Source organism: Macrobrachium nipponense, chromosome 12 (assembly GCF_015104395.2).
Source record: "Macrobrachium nipponense isolate FS-2020 chromosome 12, ASM1510439v2, whole genome shotgun sequence".
NCBI lineage: Eukaryota > Metazoa > Arthropoda > Malacostraca > Decapoda > Palaemonidae > Macrobrachium > Macrobrachium nipponense.
This window is the reverse complement of record NC_087205.1, coordinates 67,911,613-67,926,612: the sequence shown is the minus strand read 5'-3', so window position 1 is coordinate 67,926,612 and position 15,000 is coordinate 67,911,613. Positions and strand designations below refer to the sequence as shown.

Sequence of the window (15,000 nt, the reverse complement as noted above, 5' to 3'; positions counted from 1 at the left end):
GATAAGACTGTAAACATGTAACAATAACTGAATAAAATTCTATTGACACAATTCCGGTTACTTTTGGGTCCCCCCTCATATATATATATATATATATATATATATATATATATTATATATATATATATATATATTATATATATATAGTTATATATGAGGGCCTCAGAACCACAAGGTGGTAAACGCCACTGTTTAAAAAATGGGTAAATTGCCTTCAAAGTCTAGCATTCATTACTCTGCTTCTAAGAAAGATATTGATTTAAACTAAGTTTCATATGAAAGCCCTACCCTTTATAAATTTTTTGTGAAAATTAAAAAAAAAAAAAATGGGTGTGCTTGTGCGCTAGCATTCAAAATGTACGCCTAACCCCTCACATTTGTGTATTTTTTATTCATAACCAGCACTTAAACCATAATTGAATATGTAAAAGTGTTATTATATTCGTGTTATAACAGCAATAGATCGGTGTACCTACTATTGTTTTCTTTTGCAATGCACTAATCACTCGCTTATCAATAATGACAAAAATCTAAAGACAGCCTTGCTTTCAAACTTTATGCATAACATTATCATTCTTGACACAATAAGCATACGTTTTCTCTTTACGTGGGAGCTTCTCTCCAATCGTAGCATGACGTCTTTTCACTGGGTTGGTCGTAACTAACGACTGAATGTTAAGCATTTGCTTTGTTATCATAATCTCCCAAACCATAAAACCCATTGAATAAAACCTCCATCCACTATAGGCCTACCAAGCCTGCTAAAGCAACCATCACGACATGGTTGGCCTACACTACGTGCAGGTACAAGTTTGCATGTACGCCGAGAAACATATTCTTGGCCAGCGTCATGCAATAACTTAACACTGTTTTTCTTCCATGACGCTTCATTCCTTGTCCTTTTTCTTCCTCTTGGCTGTTGCACGACATCATTGTGGTCACTCTCACTATCAGAGGAAGGCATAATGGCGCTAAATAAGGGATAATAATCCCAAAAAACCAAACCACAACACCGTGGGCAACCGAATTCCTCCGCGAAAATCACCAGATTGTAAACTGTGTGGTGATTGGCCGATACTTACGGGCGCCTTATGGGGAAAAATGCTGATTGTCTTAGAACTGACTACCCGCTTAGTGACACGTGCTCTCATTGGCTCACTCTTGAGCTTGCTAACGTGCTTCTTTGTGGTTCTAACTGAGCTCTTGTAAATCTCCGTGCGACACCACATTCATTCATGTAGTCAAAATCAATAATTCCTACTGCTCAAGTAGGGATTTCGACCTTTTTGAAACTCCTGAATAGCATAGAAATACAATAAATAGACAGAGGAAACGTTGTCAAATCTACTGGTATGCCTAACTCAATATTGGTGGGGGTGGCGTTTACAACTCTGTGGTTCTGAGGCCCTCATATATATATATATATATATATATATATATATATATATATATATATATATATATATATATATATATATATATATATATATATATATATATATATATATATATATTACTATATTGATTGTTATTTCCATCTATCATTCTTTGAACATATCTGGTTCTTAGGGCCTGATCTTGTGCCGTGTTATCATCCTTCAGTTATTATTATTATAATTATTATTATTATTATTTTTTTTTTTTTATAGTGTGGGGTTCCGGGTTGCATCCTGCCTCCTTAGGAGTCCCTCACTCTTCTTACTATGTGCGCCATTTCTAGGATCATACTCTTTTGCATGAGTCCTGAAGCTACTTCAGCCTCTAGTTTTTCCAGATTCCTTTTCAGGGATCTGGGGATCGTGCCTAGTGCTCCTATGATTATGGGTACAATTTCCACTGGCATATCCCATATCCTTCTTATTTCTATTTTCAGGTCTTGATACTTATCCATTTTTTCCCTTTCTTTCTCTTCAACTCTGGTGTCCCATGGTATTGCAACATCAATGAGTGATACTTTCTTCTTGATTTTGTCAATCAACGTCAGGTCTGGTCTGTTTGCATGTATCACCCTATCTGTTCTGATACCATAGTCCCAGAGGATCTTTGCCTGATCGTTTTCTATCACTCCTTCAGGTTGGTGCTCATACCACTTATTACAGCAAGGTAGCTGATGTTTCTTGCACAGGCTCCAGTGGAGGGCTTTTGCTACTGAATCATGCCTCTTTTTGTACTGGTTCTGTGCAAGTGCCGGACATTCGCTTGCTATGTGGTTTATGGTCTAATTTTTCGTATTGCACTTCCTACATATGGGAGAGATGTTATTTCCATCTATCGTTCTTTGGATATATCTGGTTCTTAGGGCCTGATCTTGTGCCGCTGTTATCATTCCTTCAGTTTCCTTCTTGAGCTCTCCCCTCTGTAACCATTGCCATGTGTCATCGCTGGCCAGTTCTTTAGTCTCTCTCATGTATTGTCCGTGCATTGGTTTGTTGTGCCATTCCTCTGTTCTGTTTGTGATTCTCCTGTCTGTATATTTCTGGGGGTCTTCATCTACTTTTATCAGTCCTTCCCATGCACTCTTGAGCCACTCGTCTTCACTGGTTTTCAGATATTGCCCCAGTGCTCTGTTCTCGATGTTGACGCAGTCCTCTATGCTTAGTAGTCCTCTCCCTCCTTCCTTTCGTGTTATGTATAGTCTGTCCGTATTTGCTCTTGGGTGTAGTGCTTTGTGTATTGTCATATGTTTCCTAGTTTTGTGGTCTATGTTGCCGAGTTCTGCCTTCGTACATTCCATTATTCATGTGCTGTATCTGATTACTGGCGCTGCCCATGTGTTTATGGCTTTTCCATATTTCCAGCATTGAGTGTTGACTTGAGTATCGCCTTGAGTCTCTGCATATATTCTTTCCTAATCGTGTCCCTCATCTCTTGGTGTTTTATATCCCCTCCTTCCATTATTCCCAGGTATTTGTATCCAGTCTCATCTAGTGTCCTTTTTTTTTTTTTTTTTGATGTTACTCCCATCTGGTAGTTTTATCCCTTCAGTCCTTGTTACTTTGCCCTTTTGTATGTTGACTAAGGCGCATTTTTCTATTCCAAACTCCATCCTGATGTTCCCAGATACAATCCTTAGTCTGGATTAGGGTATCTATTTCCTTGATGCTCTAACCATACAGCTTGATGTCGTCCATGAACATCAGATGGTTAATTCTGTTGCCTCTTTTCTTGAGTTGGTACCCAGCATCCATCTTCTGCAGTACTTTTGTCATGGGAATCATGGCTACTACGAAGAGTAGTGGGGAGAATGAGTCGCCCTAGAAGATCCCTCTCCTGATATTAACCTCTGCTAGTCTTATTCCAGAGCTCGTAAGTATTGTATTCCAGTTACGCATTGTATTTTTTGAGGAAAGCTGATTGGTGTTTTCCTCTGCCCCATATATTTTCAGGCATTCTATCAGCCATGTGTGTGGTATCATGTCGAAGGCTTTCTTATAGTCTATCCATGCCATGCTTAGGGTGGTTTTCCTTCTCTTACTGTTCTTCATTACCATTTTGTCTGTCAGGAGCTGGTCTTTTGTGCCCCTACACTTCCTTCTGCAGCCTTTCTGTTGGTTGGGGATGGTGTTTGTATCCTCTAGGTAGTTGTATAGCCTTTCGCTGATGATACCTGTTAGTAACTTCCATATTATTGGTAGGCAGGTGATAGGCCTGTAGTTACTGGCTATATTTCCCTTACTCTTGTCTTTCTGGACTAAGGATGTTCTTCCTGTGGTCATCCATTTGGGCGCATGGTGATTTGTGATACAATGCTGGAAGTTTGTTGCTGCTATTCTTGGGTGTAGGGCCTTGAAGTTTTTTGAGCCAGTATCCATGGACCTTCATCGGACCTGGGACTTTCCAGTTGGGCATTTTCTTTAGTTGGTGTCTGACTATGTCTGTCGTGATGTCAGTGAATCTTTGTTTTACTCTCCCTGTTTCTTCTGCCTTGACTTCCTGGAGCCATGTTGCATGTTTGTTGTGTGATACCGGATTGCTCCATATGTTTTCCCAGAGTCTCTTACTTGGTTCGCCTTCAGGAATTTCTTGGTGGTTGTCTTCCCCTCTTAGTTGGCTGTATAGTCTTTTCTGGTTGGTTCCGAATAGTTTGTTCTGTTAATATCCCTTATTCCTGTTCATGTATCGTTGGATCTTATGTGCTTTGGCCTTAAGCCTCTGTTTTACATCCTCTATTGTGTTGTTTAGTCCCCTCTCGTGTACTTTGTATATCTCGTTCAGTTCCTCCCTTGTTTTCTTGCTTCTTAGCCTTTTTTCTGCCATCTCTTTCAGTTTACTCAAGTCAGATCTCATCACCATGATTTGCTTTTCCAGGCGCCTTTTCCAAGGCGGTTGCTGTTTTGGTTTCTGTTGGGTTGGTTGTGCTGGTGGTGTTGGTGTTCATGTCCCCATCAGTTCTGCTACTAATCTTGCTCCTGCATATGTCAAGTTATTTGTTTCTGTGATATTGGTGGTGTGTATTAGTCTCATTATTTCATTGACCTCCCTTGTTTTCTCCCTTAATTTCTTGGTGTTGTAGGCTTTCATGGAGGGGATCTTTGTTCTCTCTGTGTCTGGCTTCATCTGTTGTCTGATCTTTTCTACCCATTCCGTCCTGTCTGTTACTTCGTCAGTGTTTCCTCATGTGTCATTGTTTGATACCTCATCATCCCTGTCGTCTTCTGTGGCATCGTCTCTCCAGTTCTTTTTCTTCATGTTCCTTACTTGGTCTGCCAGCCTGTGCTCTGTTTGGGGGTTGTTATTCCTCTCATTCCAGATGTTGACCAACCTCCTCCTATATCCTCTCTCCATCAGGTTGCTTCTGATGTAGCATCTCCATATTTCCTTATTTTCTTCTCTTGTCCATTTCTTCCTCTGGTTTGCTTCTGTAGCTCCAGTCTCTGGTTGTTGGTTACTGTCGTTGTGGTGGTCAGTTGCTGGATGACGACCTCCAAGTACCTGACCATCTTCCCCTTCAATTGGGCTGAATAGCTGGCTGCCGGACGAAGCTCCTTTGTTGCCAGAGGTTCCATTTACGTCGTTGTCGTTTAATTCTTCATTTCTTTCCATCATCGTTGAGTTTTGCTATTTAACCCATAGCAGGACCCTACCTTATCAGGAATAGGTACTCATTTACAGCTGAGTAGACTGAGGAAATTATGGTAAAGATTCTTTCCCAAGGAATCAATGCTGAGGAGAGCGGTCACCCATCCAACGACTGACCAGCCCCAATGTTGCTTAACCAGTCAATTGACGACCTAACCCACTCTGCCACGGCGCCACATTATTATTATTATTACTTGAAGATATTAACCCTCTTACGCCGAAGCGGTAAAAAAAAAATTGTCTCCCGTGTGCTGGAGGTGTTTCAGAGTGAGCGCAGGAAGCGGATAAAAAATATTTTTTCCAAAAAATCACAGCGCGCTTAGTTTTCAAGATTAAGAGTTAATTTTTGGCTCCTTTTTTTGTCATTGCTGAAGTTTTAGTATGCAACCATCAGAAATGAAAATAATTATCATTATCATATATAAAATAATGCGATATATGATAGCGCAAAAACGAAATTTCATATATAATTTTATTCAAATCGCGCTGTGCGCAAAACAGTTTAATGGTAACAAGTTACTTTTATTTTTTTTTTAATGTACACTAAATTTCGATCATTTTGGATATAGCACATTGTAAAACGATAAAAGCAACACAGAGAAAATATTATCACAAAATAAATGCATGAATTCGTAACGCTCAGACGTAAACAAACATATTTTTTTCAAAAATTCACCATAAATCTAAATATTGTCCTAGAGACTTCCAATTTCTTTCAAAACAAAAATGAAGACAAATGATTGAATATTACTATACTGTAAGAGTATTAGCTTATAATTGCAGTTTTTGACCATATCTGACGAGTTAAAGTTGACCGAATGTCAAATTTTTATATATATATATTTTTAATATGCAATTATTATGGAAATAAGAAAAGCTACAACCTTTGAATATTTTTCGTTTTATTCTACATAAAATTGCGCACATTTTCATATATAAAACTCTATGAAATGCCTAATATGGCACGGAGCAAATATTCCGAGAATGGTACGTACGCATTTCGGAGATTTGTGGCGGAGAATCCGCGCGCGGAGGGAAGGAAAGATTTTTTTTGAATTCACCATAAATCTAAAATATTTTTGCTAAGAGCTTTGAATTTGTTTCAAGATGAAGATAAATGACTGAATATTACTAGACTGTAAGAGTTTTAGCTTACAATTGCGTTTTTCAACCATTTCGGTAGAGTCAAAGTTGACCGAACGTGGTTTTTTTTCTATCGTGATTTATATGCAAATATATTTAACTGAGAAAAGCTACAACCTTCAATTATTTATTGTTGTATTCTACATTAAATTGCGCACATTTTTATATATTAAAACTTTAATGTAGAAAGGCTAAATTTTAAAACAATGGTGGCAAACATTACCACAATCGCACGTATGATTTTTTCGGAAGAGTTACCGCGCGGACGTAAAGAAATGTTATTTTTTTCATAAATTCACCATAAATAAAAATATTGTGCTAGAGACTTCCAATTTGTTGAAAAATGAAGTTAAATGCTTGAATATTAGTAGAATATAAGCGTTTTAGCTTACAATTGCGGTTTCGACCATTCGGTAGAGTCAAAGTTGACCGAAGGTTGAAATTTTGGCAATTATCGTTATTTATATGATATCTCAAAACTGATAAAAGCTACAACCATGGGTTGTTTTTAGTTGTATTGTGCATGAAATTGCGCACATTTCCTATATAAAACTTTATATAACGGCTAATTTGTTTTTAAAATGATGCAAACATTACCACAATCGTATGTATGATTTTTTCGGAAGAGTTACCGCGCGGACGTAAGGAAAAAGTTTTTCCATAAATTCACCATAAATCGAAATATTGTGCTAGAGACTTCCAATTAGGTGCAAAATTAAGGTAAATGATTGAATATTACTAAAATATAAGAGGTTTTAGCTTACAATTGCATTTTTTCGACCATTTTCGGTAGAGTCAAAGTTGACCAAAGGTTGAAATTTTTGGGGGCAATTATCGTTATTTATATAAAAATATCTAAAACTGATAAAAGCTACAATCATGAATATTTTATTGTTGTATTCTACATAAAATGTGCACATTTTCATATATAATACTTCATGTAACGGCTAATTTACAATGGTACAAAAATTATGTCAAAGTGACAAAATAATTTTCCAAGATGTGTCACAGATACTTTTTAGTGTGGCAAGAAAGAAATTCGCGCTTGCGCACTGCGTAACGATTGTAAACAAAACAACACCTTGATCCGTGAACTCCCAGCAATCCCCCAAGGCGCGTAATTCAAAAAGTTTTAGGCTGGTAGGCCTATAAGTATTTTCCGCGAATTTAAAAAAAAACTTTTGTTAGTCGACGTAAAATACTTCCAGTCGGCACACGGGAGACAAAAAATGTTGACGTAAAATACGTCCAGTCGGCGTAAGAGGGTTAATAAACACATACATCTACCATAAAAATTCTCTCATCTCAGTAAGAGAGAGGAGTTATCCTTTTGTTAGTGAAGTGGAAAGGTTATTTTTATCTCTAAATACTACCCCATAAAAATTTTGTAATTACAGTTATATATTATTATCATTAACTGAAAAATATCAATAAACATAATACATACTAGTACCATAAAAATTCTTTCATCTCGGTAAAAGAGAGAGAGAGAGTGTGTGTGTGTGTGTGTGTTTATCTCTTCACTCAGAGATGTTAATTTATGTACGTACACGCTTCCAGCGGAACAGAGGGAGAGAGTTACCACTATGACATACATATCTTTTGTGGCAAAAGAGAGAGAAAAAGTCATTCTTATTTAAAAGTGAAATGGATAGATTATTGTATTTCTTTAAAATACTATTACATATTGTTGTTATTATTACGTATTATTATTTTTATTATTATTTATTTTTTTTATTTATTTATTTTTTTTTTTTCTCTGTTTTATCACAGTCCTCCAATTCGACTGGGTGGTATTCATAGTATGGGGTTCCGGGTTGCATCCTGCCTCCTTAGGAGTCCATTGCTCTTCTTACTATGTTGCGCCGTTTCTAGGATGACACTCTTCTGCATGAGTCCAGGAGCTACTTCGGCCTCTAGTTTTTCCAGATTCCTTTTCAGGGATCTAGGGATCGTGCCTAGTGTTCCTATGATTATGGATACAATTTCCACTGGCATATCCCATATCCTTATTTATATTTTCAGGTCTTGATACTTATACATTTTTTTCCCTTTCTTTCTCTTCAACTCTGTTGTCCCATGGTATTGCAACATCATTGAGTGATACTTTCTTCGTGATTTTGTCAATCAATGTCATGTCTGGTCTATTTGCACTTATCACCCTATCTGGTTGCTTTGATACCATAGTCCCAGAGGATCTTTGCCTCCAGATCGTTTTCTATCACTCCTTCAGGTTGGTGCTCGTACCACTTATTACTGCAAGGTAGCTGGTGTTTCTTGCACAGGCTCCAGTGGAGGGCTTTTGCCACTGAATCATGCCTCTATTTGTACTGGTTCTGTGCAAGTGCCGGACATCGCTTGCTATGTGGGTTTTATGGTCTAATTTTTTTCGTATTGCACTTCCTGCATATGGGAGAGTTTATTTCCATCTATCGTTCTTTAGATATATCTGGTTATTAGGGCCTTATCTTGTGCCGTAGTTTAATGCAGATAGAATTGATGTTAAATTCTATTTCTTTTAAATTTATATTCTTTCTGGATGTTTCATCTGAATAAACCTCAGACATCCTCTTGGGCAGAAGTGGGTGAAGGACTGAAGTAAGAGGGTGAGTCCAACTGCTTATATTGTGGTGGCGCAGTGGGGGCCGTCGTGCCGCTGCCTTTTCATTGGCTAGTGGATGGGGGGCTGCTTTTTCATTGGCTGCCAGGCTGCGGGCTCAAGCCAGCTCCCGAGCGCATGCTCAACAGGCGCCGATCTTCTCAGCTGCATATCATATCGCCGTTCCTTCATTTGATTGGTTAAAAGCGCCGTGACATCACTGCTGGGTATTATTCAGGAATAATGTCGTCTTCGTGGTATTTTTCCTCTTGATTGTGCGTTTTTCGGGCTTCGATATGGTGATGTTTGGCCGTTACTGGAGTGTTCCTTCGCATGCCGGTCGGGATCAGAAAGGCCTCCTGTGTTGTATTCATGGAGGGCGGTTTTGCTCTTGGGATGATTTTACCAATAAAAATCCAATCGTTTTACCTAATTGAGATATGCAACCTTCGTGCGTTGCTCACCAGTTTAAGCAAACAATGGAGAAAGCAATAATTAGAAAAATAGAGAACCTGTATAAAATTAATGCAGCTGAGGCCAGCAATCAACAATCTTTTAATATATTATTATTTATTATTATTATTATTATTTGAAAGTATTAATAAACATATAGTACATGCACTATCAAAATTCTCTTGTCTCAGTAAGAGACAGACAGACAGACAGAGACAAAGAGACACAGAGAAATTACATGAACACTTAGTGGCAACAACACAACAGCTCCTCCTCTTCCTGTCACATTACTTGATATATTTTGACAGCTTTAGTACCTGGAGTTAGAAAGAGTAGACTGGGATTTCCTTCATTCTTACATAATTTTTTAAAATTTATAATGAATTGATATTATTGCTGCTTACATAATATTAATATTTGAAAATAGTAAATCATTTATTTTTATCATACAAAAATGTATTTATTCATGAAAATAACATCCAAATACACTGATTAGTGATTATTTTCGTTGGAAAACACCACAAATAGACCAATTTCCTGCAGATAATGGGTAGATATGGTCCATAGAGAAATCAATGAATCCGTGAGTCTGTGAATAAGGGCCCCCCTCCCCCCCCCCCTGCCCACTGTACTTGTCTATTGATGACAAAACTAGAATTGACACTGATATGCCACCTGATCCCACTGAGGGAAGCGGCACCAATTAGTCGGTTATCTGCGCCAATAACGAGGGATATGCCCGATAGCTGGGATTAGCTTGTTATTGCTGATTTTTGGTTATCATCATGCCATCAGAAGCAGAACCCCGCCAATAACCAAAGACTGCCTGTAATAATGATGTTTCCTATGCAGATGATTCTTTGGTGCCAGTTGCCATGGCACAAAATGCAGCCAACTATTCCTCTGGTGTGGAATAGGCTTTTGCTTCCAAATTTAAGTCCTTTTTTAGAGGGTTTGAAACTTCTCTCAGCTCAGAAAAACAGGTATCTGCTGCTGCTACCTCTGCTTCCCCAGGGTTCCCTCTAATGAGTCTGAGGTTCATGAAATTGACTGATGCCGAGGAAGAGCAGGTAGTATGATCATCAACTTTTCAGAGACTGATTAAGGTCTGTGCTAGCAAATTTCCTGATTTCTTAGAACTAGTAGTCCAGGATTTGAGGTCCCTTAGGACTCTTAGGCTGGAACCTATGGCGGATCCCCATCCATCTCCAAAAGTGGCAAAATCAGCACTAAACAGATTTGACACAGTGGCTAAGTTGCTTCAGAAAGTTATCTGACAGGCCCCTGGCTCTATTAATCCTGATAATTAAGTGATTGTGTATGTATATATATTTATATATACAGTCAAACTTCGGATTTCTTACGCCCTGGTTTTAGTATGATTTTGTTTTCATAGAGTTTTTCTGACAAAATCTTGACTTGGTTTTCATACATATCCTTTGATTTCATACAACCGGAAACGCTCCTTCCAGGGCCCACCTTGTGACTAGACCCTGTTCAGAGCGCCCAAACAAAACATCCTGTGTTCTTTAGTGACCCATTCATTACTTTTTGTGCTTTTTTATTTGATTGCAACTGCTCAATAAGCCATCATTGAGCCAACCAAAAAAAATTTTTAAGTGCCAGTCCCTTCTGTGAAAATGGCAAGAAACACTGTAGAATTAAGACAGAAGTCGTAGCAAAGTGTTGGAGGGTGTTGCATGTCGAGCTAAGCAAGAAAATGCCAACAAGTACTGCTGTTAGGGAATTTAAGGTCAACAGAGGTTGGTTTGAAAAATTCAGAAAGTGAATGGGTATACATAATGTGCCTACTCAACTGATTAAAGGCATGTTTGCAAAGTGGCATGATGGAAAAGATTTTGTGGAGATCTATTCATCCCAACAAAGATGTTATAATCTGTGTCTCCATCTTTATTGACAATGCCTTGTTCCAGTTTAGGCAAATTTTAATGATGCCAGAAACAAAAGTCTCTGGATAGTTTTGCTTGTCCTACTGCCAGTAAAAAACAAAGATGAGAATTAACCGCAGAAGGTCCTTGATACCTGAAGTCCTTCTTGAGGGGGATTCCCCTTCCTAACAATAACCTCTCCCACTCCCTCTCCCCTCTTCTTCGTCTTCCATAAACGTAAGGGTGGTGTTAAATGTTTATTCATCCATTTCATTATTCATTTATATTTCTCATTTCTGTATGTAAAGTTGTTAATTCTCTATAAAATGTTTTTTTGTTAATATTTTTGGGTTTCTAGAGTGAATTAATTTGATTTACATTATTCCTTATGGGAATTATTGTTACGGATTTTATACATTTCGGACTTCATGGGATGATCTGAAATAGATTGCATACAGAAACCAAGGTTCCACTTTATATACAGTGGTATCTCATTGAACTTTCTTCCTTTTTGAAGGAAATTTTTGAGAAAATTTTGTATTGTTTGTTGAACAAATGCTTGTACTTTGAACTGACCGATTATCTTGTTTATAACTTATATGCGATGGCCTACTACGTCCTACAATAAAAACTGTATGTTTTTTCATTTACAATATTTATTTTAATGATAACCATACTCGACAAAATAAATACAGAAATACAGCATCTCAATATAAAATTTAGCATAAAATGTACAAAATCATGATACTGTGGTGATGTCACAAGTAGCTGACTTGAGATGGAATGAGTGAGCGTTGATATGTTGAGGAGAGAAGAGAGAGTTAAAATATTATTGTATGTATGTAAAAACAATAACAATTCACATACAAAAGGGAATTTTACAATGAATTTAGCAGAATGATAAAAAAAATCTGAAAAACAATCAACAAGTGTAATACAGAAACATTAAAAAGTCTTAATTGAGTCTGTGCTCAGTGTGCAGAGTGAGACGGTGCAGTTTAATCATAGTCAACAAAATATTAAATGAAAGGATAAAGCTTTTCATAAATTGAGAATGATTGATAAAATCATTCACTGCTGATCCTATTGTGCTCCAGATGTATGACCTGTTTCTGTAGTTTCTTTGGTATGACTAGGCATTTATGAAGAGCATTGGCAATGTCACTTTTCCTCTGCAAAACGTGGAATAGTATCTCCTTCTCAAGGATGTACTGGTCCCTAGAACAATCTCCCAAGGAGGCCAGGTCTGTTGGGGCATCCCAACGGATGTCTTGTAGGTCCAGGTCTTCAGATTGGGCAGCAATCAGTTGGTCGTGGATGAGACTGGGGTCAGAGGCTTCTGCCCCTGTGATCATACGTTGGTTGAGCCATGGGAGTACAGGTAGGGAGTTCTAAGAGCCACTGAACTTCTCGAGGCAGACATCCTGCAGAGATCGTCTTTGGGAGGTTTCACTGACTGCAATTACCAGCCTGCAATTCGGGGGGTTTACTGTATGTGTGTGTTTTACATTATATATTATATATGAATAACTTGATCACAAAGTAAATAAAACGTGATGCTATATATAAATAAAGGTTTTTGCCACGAAGGAAAAAATGAAAAAGCGAGATAGCAAAGTACTTTCGGTTTGCCTTAGTAAAGGGTCGGACAAGACGAAAGTACTCGGCTATCTCGCTTTTTCATTTTTTTCTCTTTGTGGCAAAAACCTTTATTTATATTATATATATATATATATATATATATATATATATATATATAAAATATATATATACTAAATAATGTAGATAGTCCCCGGGTTGTAGCGGCTCTGACTTACAGTGGTGCCGTACTTACAGCGTTGTTTCAATTATATTAATTAAAGAATAGGTTGTGGTAAGCTAGTGACTGCAAATTGCCAGCTGCAAATTTAAACTAGGGGTTTACTGTATATGTGTGTTTATATATATATATATATATATATATATATATATATATATATAATATATATATATATATATATGTATGTGTGTGTGTGTGTGTGTGTGTGTGTGTATATACATGTGTATATATATATATATATATATATTATATATATATATTATATTGGTGTGGTGTGTGTGTGTGTGTGTGTGTGTGATGTATGTATGTATGTATGTGTGTGTGTGTAGATAGTCCCTGGGTTATAGTGGCTCTGACTTACAGTGTTCTGTCCTTACAACATTGTATCAATTATACTCATTAAAAAATTGGTTGTGATAAGATAGTGTGCTTGAGCTCAGCTCTTGTCCTTTTAATCATGAATTGATATCTTTTTGATAATGGTTTGTTGTTATACCTGCAGCTTTTGATTATTTTTTATTATATGAGGGTTCAACTAGATTTTAACATTTAATATTTTGGTAATTGCCATACTTACTTATGTTATTTATTTATAATATTTTTCAGGTATTTGAATGTGTGATGAGTTGGGTAAGTGGCGACCTAACAAGTCGAGAGCAATACCTTGCAGAACTTATGGAATATGTTAGATTACCGTTACTTCCACAAGACTACCTAATTCAGCGAGTGGAAGAGGAGCCCCTCTTAAAACAAGATACACAATGTGAGTTAACCTAGGTTATTTTCTTCATCATTACTAAAGTGTTGAAGTACATAGTATAGCCTCAATTGAAGCAAGACTAGTCTGTCTATGCTGCATTTAATATGGCATTGCAATGTAGTGTTACATGCATATTATTTTGTGTATGAGTGTTTGGGTAAAATACAAGTTGATATCTTTGGCACTTGCACTGGCTTCCACCCAGTGTTGCCATGAAACTTTTCCCAAAGATATCGTACAGGGGCTTCAAAATTATGGATTTTTCACTGAAATTGTTCATACTAATATTTGCCTTATATATATATATATATATAATATAGATATATATATATATATATATATATATATATATATAAATATATACAGGCGGTCCCCGGGTTACGACGGGTCCGGCTTACGACGTTCCGAGGTTACGACGCTTTTTCTTAAATATTAATTGAAAAATCCGCCCCTGGGTTACGACACTTGTTTTCCGAGGTTTACGACGCTGACGCTTCCGACGCTCTGAGTTTTACGACGCTTTTTAAAAACGCATACTATGATAAGAATCCTTTTAGTTTAGCATCGTTTCTCTCTCTCTCTCTCTCTCTCTCTCTCTCTCTCTCTTTGTATTTTCCGACAAAAATAATCACTAGTTAGTGTATTTTGATGTTTATTTTCATGACTAAATACATTTCATAAAATATAAAATAAATCAGACTGCGATCATGAAGCCAACAAATATGTATGTATTTTTTAGAATTCTTCCTCTGTTTTAATATTACATTACGTATATGTTTCATTATAGCTGTCAGTAACTCGGTATCTCCATAAAAATAATAATCTCTCTCTCTCTCTCTCTCCTCTCTCTCTCTCTCTCTCTCTCTCTCTCTCTCTCTCTCTCTCTACTACAAAGATGTATGTTTTTTTTGTATGATAAATAAATGATTTACTATTTTCAAATATTAATATAATTAATTTATACAGCAATAATATCAATTCATTAAAGAAAATACCATAGTGAATTAGTAAGATTTTAGCTTATAATTTAAAAAATTATGGAAGAATGAAGGAATTCCCAGTCTTCCTCAAGTAACTTCCAGTAACCTTTTCCTCGAGATCCAGGTACGAAAACTGTCAGATATATCAAGTTCTGTGACAGCCAGGAGGGGGAAGAGCTGGGGGAAGAGCTGCAGTGTTGCAATCACGTGGTCCTGAAATCTCTCTCTCTCTCTCTCTCTCTCTCTCTCTCTCTCTCTCTCTCTCTCTCATTACTGAG

The 15,000-nt window shown here is 37.1% G+C and overlaps 2 protein-coding genes across 2 annotated transcripts in view; one reads left to right on the top strand and one right to left on the bottom strand.

Annotated features, from left to right (window-relative positions):
- LOC135224830 (ring canal kelch homolog) overlaps window positions 1–13,759 on the top strand; it is a 120,981-nt gene extending 107,222 nt beyond the window's left edge. Inside the window, exon 7 of the mRNA XM_064264152.1 lies at window positions 13,589–13,759. Coding sequence (XP_064120222.1) covers window positions 13,589–13,759 — 171 coding nt within the window. The remainder of the gene's footprint in view (window positions 1–13,588) is intronic.
- The window catches only part of LOC135224576 (ring canal kelch homolog), a gene marked incomplete in the record, with an annotated part of 536,926 nt that overhangs the window by 348,136 nt on the left and 173,790 nt on the right, over window positions 1–15,000 (bottom strand).